This window comes from Melopsittacus undulatus, chromosome 12 (assembly GCF_012275295.1).
Source record: "Melopsittacus undulatus isolate bMelUnd1 chromosome 12, bMelUnd1.mat.Z, whole genome shotgun sequence".
In the NCBI taxonomy this organism is placed as follows: Eukaryota; Metazoa; Chordata; class Aves; order Psittaciformes; family Psittaculidae; genus Melopsittacus; species Melopsittacus undulatus.
The window spans coordinates 20,517,817-20,527,220 of record NC_047538.1 but is presented as its reverse complement, the minus strand read 5'-3'; the positions used below and the strand labels follow the sequence as shown (position 1 = coordinate 20,527,220).

General features: G+C 50.6%; 1 protein-coding gene across 3 annotated transcripts in view; it reads right to left on the bottom strand.

Annotated features, from left to right (window-relative positions):
• Positions 1–172: 172 nt before the first annotated feature.
• The window catches only part of KDM2B (lysine demethylase 2B), an 81,744-nt gene continuing 72,512 nt past the window's right edge, over positions 173–9,404 (bottom strand). For 2 of the 3 annotated variants that reach the window (XM_031045550.2, XM_034068002.1), the window contains 8 exons: positions 8,852–8,938; positions 8,105–8,374; positions 7,154–7,192; positions 4,888–5,561; positions 3,265–3,428; positions 2,673–2,834; positions 1,813–2,031; positions 173–1,446 (listed from right to left, as the gene is read on the bottom strand). In XM_031045550.2, coding sequence (XP_030901410.1) covers positions 1,265–1,446; positions 1,813–2,031; positions 2,673–2,834; positions 3,265–3,428; positions 4,888–5,561; positions 7,154–7,192; positions 8,105–8,374; positions 8,852–8,938 — 1,797 coding nt within the window. In that variant the 3' untranslated portion in view covers positions 173–1,264. The remainder of the gene's footprint in view (positions 1,447–1,812; positions 2,032–2,672; positions 2,835–3,264; positions 3,429–4,887; positions 5,562–7,153; positions 7,193–8,104; positions 8,375–8,851; positions 8,939–9,404) is intronic. The other variant, XM_031045551.2, reaches the window with a different exon arrangement.

Genomic DNA, 9,404 nt, shown 5'->3' with positions numbered 1-9,404 from the left:
TGCCGGGGGCTCGGCTCAACCTTTAACGTTGTTCTTGTGCTGTCAGTGAGGTACAGGACAGGGCTCAAGCGCTGTGAACACGCTACCTGTAACACACCAAGCGGATCCAGGCTTGGAACCCCGCACGCAGCTCCCCCTGTGCCACGGAACAGAAACCCGCGGAGCCAGCGCCTGTTTTTGTACAATTGTTTATACAAATTCAACAAAGGTAAAACTGCATCAGGAAGGTCTACGAAAACAACACCGTACAACAATGGCACTTATGAATGCAGAAGTTTACAATCAGGAAATAACCATGTTATAAACCTTAAATGAGAACTCAACTCACACTTCAAAGAAAGAGAGACTACGTTTGACCATTTATTCTACCGCTGGACTCACTGTATAAATTAATTCCATATTGAGTACAAGAGCTCATGCTACAGAGTGAAACCCTCCTATGTGCAAAAGCTGAAATTGGAATCCTTTAAAATTTTGAGAAAAAAGGTGATTTCTATACAGATAAAAGTGGTTTTTTTTTTTACTTCAACTATAATTTACACCTTATTTCCACAACATGCTTATGTCACTTCTGAAGTATACAAAGCAGGATATAAACTTCCATTAAAACATGCTTGAAGGTTGAAAGTATGAACCTACTTTTTCCTGACTTGGGCACGGCTGTAGATAGATACTGTCTACGAAGTATAGGTTAAGTTCTCGCCTACCATAAGTAAAGATAAAAATTGGCAATCAAAACCGAAACACTGGTAATGCATTCAAACATTGCATAAATAATTTTTAAACAATTTTTGTACAAAAATAGTTCTGCATAATGTAAGATGTAACAAAACAAAACGTGGGGGAGAAGGCAGAGAGCTGTAGTGCGTGGGCCGCTGTCATGACACCAACTTCTCTTTTTTGTGGTGGTTGTTTTAAGAAATGAAAAGCAGAAATCAAATTTACACTACCAAGCACATGCTGTGGTACTTTAAATAACAGTATTTCATGGAGCTCGGTCGTCTTCCGGGTGTGAACAACTCTCACCAGTAACAGTCGCCTTATGAAGTTGCATAAGAGCCAGTGCAGGACACCCCGGGGAGACCGAGTTCACCAGTGGCACAAGTTGAACTTCGTAACGTGGGTAGTTTCATGTTGTTCTCAACAGGAGGTGTAAATCCCATCGCGGTATTTTCCAATATTCCAAGTTCCCAATTGAAAATAAAATCCCTACGTGTGTTCAGTCCCGTCCCCCCCAGCCCCAGTATTTACACGTGTCCTTTAACTAACTCAGTTTTTGCAGGAGTTTTTCTTCCACTTGCCCAAACTGAACACTTACTGACATCTCTGCGATGAACTGCTCGCAGCCTTCCTTTGTCACTTGCTTGCAGTACCTCAGGTCGATCTGGCAGATGTTTCCACAGCGTTTGAAGTAAGACAGGCACTGGTCAGTCACCTTATTGCAGTCTGCGGAGGGGAAACAGAAAGTCAAGGGGGGTTTGGTCCCCAGCATCAGGATGGATTGGCCTGGTTGCAGTGGGAGAAGAGATTTCCCTTCTTCAATCCCTGTCACTCAAGGCCAAGGGGTGATCCAGGTTAGATCTAAGGCAGAAGCTCTTCCCTGTGAGGAAGTGCCCAGAGCAGCTGTGGCTGCCCCATCCCTGGCAGTGCTCAAGGCCAGGTTGGACACAGGGGCTTGGAGCAGCTGCTCCAGTGGAAGGTGTCCCTGCCCTGGCAGGGGTTGGAACTGGATGATCTCAAGGTCCTTTCCAACCCAAACCCTTCTGTGATTCCATGATTCCCATCCCCCTCCCCTGTGCTCCCATCTCTTACCTGATAAGTTAATCTCCGTTAAGGAATCCCGCGTGGTGGTCCCGACCGCGGTCAGCAGGTTGATGGACTGATCCGTCACGTGGTTACAGTAACTGAGGTTGAGTTTGGAGAGCAGGGGCATGTGCCTGATGATGAGGCGCAGGGAGGCGTCAGTGATATCCAGGCCAGCCAAGCGCAGCTCCACGATGTTCCGTAGCTTACTCCGGTTGTCGATCTGACCTGGGAAGGGGAAGCGGATGGTGACCCCTGTGAGCCTCCCCTTTCCCCACCGTGAGCTGCCAACATCTGCAGGTCTGTATGAAATGCACCCTGACAACACCACTGCTGCCCTAAGGCAACTCCAGGTGCTTTTGCCTGCCTGGAGTTTTGGAGCAGGAACACTTTGTCTATGTTTGGAACAGGCACGTGGGCAAAGCCAGCTCCTGATGTCAGAACAAGAAGGGATGAATGGAACTGCAGGGGCCCAGCGGAATCGCAGGTTGGGAAGGAGCAGGAGGCTGTGCAGTGAGTGCCAGGAAGCAGATCTGATTTGCTCAGAATTCCACCTGAGCTGACACCCAGTGAATGTGGCACACCCCACAGAGCTGCTCCTTCCCTGACCTGGGAGGAAGTGTTGCCATACGCTCTAAAGTACACCCATTGCAGCCTGAAGAAAGTCAGACAGAAAACCAGCCCAGTGGCTCAGACTGTTCAGCAGGCAGAGAACATCACCCGTTACCCAGTGGCTTCCAGCCAGGAGCTGTTGCAAGTCACTCCTTGAAGCCCAGAACCCCTCTGGCAGTAGCCATGGGGGCTTCTGCCTGTTTCCTCTAAGGGGAATGAGCAGCAGTGACTGGGACAGGTCCCCTGCCGCCTGTTACCTGGCCGGTTGTCTGTGGGTGGTGACAAGAGGTCTCTCATTTGTGCGTCTTTCAGTCCTTCTGCCCACTGCACATCCAGAGTTCGGAGTAAAGGACAACTGGAACTACAAAGTGCTGACACTGCTATCCACGAGCACCCTGATAACAGCAGGTCTCGAAGACCTGTGGGTACAGAAGACATTGGAGACATCTACCACAGTGATCTCTGCTCCCATGGGCAGGAATGGGATGAATGACCCCAGTGCTCCAGGGCACCCATAGGCTTCCTCCCTGCCCAGCTCTCCATCCCTCCCACACCTAGAACTTCATTACTGTGGGTGACAGCAGGACCACCCCCCACCCCTCTGCTGACCCCCTCAGCACAGGCACCTTCAACAGCAACATTCACTACCCCTTGTTAAAGACCTGCCTCAAATTAGTTCATCCAACAAGACCCAACAACCAGTTTGGGCCCATTTTAACCCACCAAGGCTTCATTCCTACTCATCTCCTCCCATAGGATACCTGGATCCCTGCAGACATTCCTCAGGGAACTGCGGTTCAGATACAAACTGGCTTGTTAAACTGGGTGGTCCAGATGAGCATCACTTACCTGGCAGTCTGTTGATGAGCCAACTCAGCTGCTTTTTAGATATATTTGTCCAGCTAAGATCAAGGGTTACAGGCTGTCTCCTAATAATGCCACTGAGCATAAGTGGAGTGATGGATTTACAATGGTTTAAATCTATTTTGGTCCATAATCTTTTGTCACAGCACCTACCCAAAAAGAACAGGGAAAAAAAAGCCAACAGCACTTAATCTGGCACTTGTTCTGCTTTCTGCAACACTTGAAAAGGTGCCATTAAACAGCAGGGAAAACGACAGCATTTAACTCAAAATAGCAAAAATCAGGGTGAGTGATGCTAAAAGCAGCCCAACAGCAGCACACAGCATTACCTGGGTTTGAAGCTTCCCCATCAGGCAACAAAGCAGGGGAGTCATTTCCACAGAGCTACAAGTGTCAACAACTTCAGATCCTATTTGAAGTCATCACAGCGCTTACTAAACCCCGTTCTCTACCCTAAAGACAAGCCCCAACTCCATGCCTACACTGAATACAACTGGGTTTTAATGTTACTGCCCTGATTTCCCTGTGCTTTCCTTCCTCAAGCCCACTGAACCCTCTCCTGTGCTGTTCTTCCTGGCTATATGGCTTATGTGTTTTCACACTCTCTTTATGGTGCTCTATGGGCAACAAGCAAGAAATCCCAGCGAGTGTGTGAGGTTCTAATGGAAAGAAGTGAGAAAATGCAGGAAACCATGAGGTGGAAAAGGCATTTCCCAGCTTTCTGTGACAGCAGGAAGCCCACGGAGATGCTCACACACATCATCCCGCACCCAATTATCAACCTCTCAACCTCCCTGTCTTTTAACCCACTTTGTTACTACTCGGTGCTAGAGAGGAGCCTCTGTTACACCCTGCCCATCTGTGTGCACACAACAGTTGGATGTGAGGTGACAGCCAACAAGAGGCTTCTCTGCAAGTTCAGTGGAAGACACAAACGTGTCCACTGAGGCCTCCTGCTGCTGCACAGTCACAACTGTGTCAGTGTTCACATGCTGCTAGGCCTGAGCAGTGAAGGGACACACTGTGAGTAACTACAACTGACAGAGACTTCCTCCATCAGCTCTGCTGATATGGAATGCAGTAAACAGGATTGCTCTGCATGTACCCCCTATGGGTAAGCAGTCAGCATGGACCTTCGGAGGAGAACACCGAGACCCCTTTGCTTTATCTCCACAGATATTTAATAGCTGAACTAAGCAAACAACTGCATTAGCAATCAGCGAGTCCTGGGGGCAGAACGACACAGAGACTTGGCATGACCCAGATGGGCTGCTCCAGCAGGCAGGAACGTTGTGGAGTCTGACTGCAGACCAGGCTGTGCTGGAGCACTGCATCCCCGGCAGGCTGACGCCAAGGCTGATACACACACACACACACACACACACAGAGCTCCCATACCATGAAAGCTGTTACTGCTGTTTCTGAGCAAGCACCAGAAGAGGTGATGCTGCTCCAGACACTGCTGCTCATCCCTTCCCCTTGGGCTCTACAGAGCTTCAGTGACCTGCACACCTCTCCTAGGAGAGGTTACTGCCTCCATCACCCACTTCCCATTCCAGTCCAGCCCACCCCACATCAGACGTACCCCACTTCCCCGCTTCTCCTTACCATCTGTTCCAGGTCTTGCAAACTCTCATACAGATGCACAAGTCCCTATGACTGAGGTAGCTAAAGACAGCCATCCAGACTTCCCTCTGCATCACATGGGCTGCCCCATCATCCAGGGGGAGCGAGTCCGGAGGGGGGCTGATGGGGGGCGGACGGATAACGTGCCGCTCCATCTGGATGCATTTGGGAGGCGAGAGCGAAGGCGGGGGCCGGGTGATGCCCCTGGGGGTGCTCCGCAGGCTGGGGATGAGCTGGTGCCTCAGCTCCCGGGGTGTCCCGTTCAACCCCTTGCTGAACCTATGGAGTCTCTCGCTGTTGTTCAAGGCGCGTTTCGGCTCCTCGTTCTCGCTCTCGGGTTCAGATTTGATGGGTTGGTGGTTCTCATTGGCAAGGCTGTTCTCGGTTTTTTGGATCTCCTGGTTAAGCTCCTTGCTGAGCTCCTTGCTCAGTTCCTTATTGGGAAGCCTCCTTTTCCTCCTCATCTTGAACTTCTTCTTGTCCCTGGGCTCGGCCCCCTCCGTGCTGGGCCCTGCAGTGGGCGAACTGGACCGGGACTGGTCACTATCCTTGGACCTGGGAGGTGCTTCCGGCAGCTCATCCTCTGGCTCCTGCTTGAGGCGCCGCAGGGGTTTGATCATGGCAGTTCGGTCATCCGGAGCCTTCCACGATCGCCTCTGCAAAGGAAGAGACAAGGGCTGATGGCTGAGCACGGACAAGGACCTGGGCAACACTTCACATGCTGATGATGCTCCACACAGGCAGCCCTGCCCGGCGCTCAGGCCGCCTGCCAGCACTGGGTGCCCCCCCCATCCGAGCACCAGGGTACATTCATCGGCCAAAGGTATCAAGTTCAAGTGCCACCATGGATGAGGAGCCCAGCTACTGGCTCTGAGGACTCCCAAACAGTGACAAATGCATTTATTCACCATGCATAATCCTGCAGATTTAAGGGCCTTACTCATTACACAGCGGACAATCCATGTATAGAGGATAAGCAGCACACTACAGACAGCCTCTTCCCCAGCAGGCCAGAAGAAACCAGGCTTGGGACACATTCACTGGGCACCACTTTAAACACTGGCTGACATGCATTCACTCATGCCCGATGGCCACGTTCTGAAACCTGCATCCCAGTCACTGACTCGGGCCATGGCCGTGCTGTTGTGGCCCTTACTGCTGGATACTCACTGCCTCATTTAACCACTCTTTAGCTGCTCCTTTACCTCCTCCTAACCTCTGTCTTCTGGAGCTTCCCCATCTCCGGTGCATGCAGACTGGGGAGTGCGACTGACAGGTCTGACACTGACACCATCTCCAGTACAACACAGGCTGATAGGGGTTAGCTGGCACCTTGCTCCCTGCTCCTAACAGCAAACTGCACTTCACTGCTCACATTAATCACATCTCTCTTTGATGCACACCAGACAGAAGTGTGAGAGATGTACAAACTGAGACCAGGGAAGACTTCAAGTCTAATCTGATCACTACAAGCAAGAGAGAAGCCACCAACTGTTAAAATGAAATAGCTCTAATAAGAAGAGATCTGGACTGGCAAGAAAAGGTGAACTGCTCTGAATACACTTGTTATATCAAGAAGGTCTGTGCTTGTGCAATAAACTAGTTGGATCAAGGCAGTGGATGTGCTCCTGTGCTCCAGACTGCAGTGCACAGCAGAGAAAGCTGATCACCTGTCTCTGAATTAACATCTTATCAAGGGAGAGCTCACAGGAAGTTAATGACAGGTCAGAATTAAAGAGCTACAGCATCAGACTTGCAGCATCCTTCACACAGGTGCTGATGGGTGCACAGCTCAAAGGTACCACACTGGTGTTTTCATGGCAGATGGAGGCAAATCAATACCTGTGTGCCAGGTTGTACCTGGGGGCTCAGTGGAGGGCTCCAGGGATGTGCTGTGGCACAGACTGCGCAGTGGCTGCGCGGCAGGAACAAGGTTCAACCACACAGGAAGAATAAAACATCAGTATAGAAACAGGGTTTTAGTCCCTGGGTCATCAAACACAGCTGCTGTTGGGCTTTAATATGGGACACTGGAAAATGTACAGCCAGACACTGCAGCTGAACTATCCTGGAGTGTAAAGGTTTCCATGAGAGAGAGATTCTGCCATTGCAAGATGTAAATGGGATAATAAAAATGCCTGCAGTGACACAAGGACATGACTGATAGAGAAACTGGCTCACCATTCAGCTCACGTCAGGAGAAGGGATTAAAAGGGATTGAGAAGACATCTATTAAAAGGCAAAGTACCTTCTTCCTGAAGAGTTTGTCTTCTTTTCCAAGTTTTAGCTGTTGGAAGAAAGAAAAGTAAAAACCCCAAACCACGACATTGGTTGTGCTGTCTGATGAAGGTTTGGTGCCGTCCTCATGTTGTGAGGAGCAATTCAAGCCCTCCATGGACACTGTGGGCAGTCCAAAGGGATGGGAAAAGGAAAGCATGGCCAGAAAGCAGCTATGCATGAATGGGAGTCAGGAATTTTGCTCTCTCACTCCACCAAAGCAGCCCCAATCCCTACATTTACTGTACTGCAGCATTCCCACTATCAAGCCTTGCAGGGCAGGCTGAATCCCTCCCTCATGTACTTCACGTGCAATACAAAACCAGCCACTGATTCCGAGTTTAAAGCCATCAGCCATTTACTCATGAACAATACTCACATCTACCTCTGCAAACCAGCATTGCTGCATGCCCCAGGTCTGGTATTTTGCAATCCACATGACAATTCACAGTGTCCCTGCCTGGCCCAAGAGCTCTGACTGTCAAACTCAGGGACAAGCTGCCTCCATGGCTGCTGTGAGCAGCTCCTCCTCTCTGCAGGCTACACAAGGTGTCATTGCTAAAGGTCCTCCGATGGGTCCTCCCTGAACCAGCCACAAACAAGCTGCCAGGCGCCACCGAGTGGACAGAGATGGAAGAGTTCCCATTACAAACTGAGGTTCCCCCTTGCTCCTCCTCCAGAGCATCTCATGGAAAGTGGGTTTTCCAGTGTTCTGCATGAACCAACAGCCACAGCCCAGCGCTCTCAACGTGAACCCAAGTGGCACTGCTCAACCCCTGCCCTGTCACACTGGCAGCTCTCAGGAAGGTGAAACACCAGGGAACAGTGTGGGTTGAGATGAGCTGTCAGCGGGAGGCAGGAGCCCCCAGCCCCATCCAGCCCCAGGGCACCTGGGGAAGCACAAAGGAGGGTTCTGGCATACCCGCTTTCTCATCGGGGATTCCTGGGGCTTCTCAAACTTCCTCTTCCTCCAGAGATGCACCTCGTCCGACTTCCTCCTCAGGATCGGGTCCACCGGAGCCTTCTTGGAGTGCTCCTCTGATTTCCTGCGAGGGGTCTCCTCACACTCCCCTTTCCTCTTGGCTGCATCCGTCACCTCCTTGTTGTCTCTGTTCATCTTCTGCTCCTTCAGCAACGAGCCCGGGAGGTTTGATGCGTATTTGAATCCTGGTCCCCGCTTTTGCTTGTACGCCAAAGAGACACAAAACACAAACAAACTTTATACCTTATGCCTTCATCAGCTCTGGTGGGCTGAGCACTTTGGAACAGACAAAGGGATGAGTAAGGAGTTCGGAGTAAAGTAGTTTCAACCTTCATGAGGTTATTTCTGTCACTATGTGCTCGCAAGTGTCTGCCTCATGTTTCACTGATTCCAACAGACACTTCAGGTTTTGCATAATTGCTTCTAGAGTTTGGGGGTTTTCAAAGGATCTGAATGTTGGAAATTAGCATGTGGTAATGCACAGAACTAACCCAAATACTCCCTGGGTTCTATGTGGAGCAGGAATACAAAGATTATTAGAGAACAGAAAGCCATCAGCTTATTGCCTTCAACTGAATGAAGCACAATATGAGAAGCTGGTAAGGGGCAAAGTTGGATCTAGGAGCCAGAGGGAATGCCTGAGATGTTGTGTCTCATTCCAGCACCACTTATTCCCATTTAACTCACTTTTCCAGTTTTCCCTGCATGGTTGCACTTTGGACACTCCCAGCAGTTCGGCAGCTCATCGTTCACCACACCATCCGATTCCTTCACCTGGGGAAAGAGAGGCACAGCTCAAGCCACAAACGGGCTGCAGAAGTCTACAGGCACATCCTTCAGCAGTGTTTTGCACAGCTCCGTTTTCCCCCCCATCAACCACTGCCCTCCCAGTGCCTGCAGAGGAAACACGGATCACCCAGCACGTGTTGTGCCATCCTGCTGGTGCTGAGCAAGCCCTGGGTCCTACACAATTACCCCTCTTATCATGCCAGGAGGGGAGGAAAGCACACTGGCCAAACTGGTATTTGACAACGGGTTCAGGTTTGGGCTTTTTGTGAAGGTCAATGATAATCTCCATTAACACAGGGCCCATTCTGCACTTGAACAACAGAACACATCCCAACAGCCCAAACCAAACCCCCCCAGGACCAGGGCTGCACCCACACCACTCACACCACCTCCCACACCAGGCAGTCGCACAGCTCGGTCCCATCCCCATCCTGGTGTGAGGCACACTCTG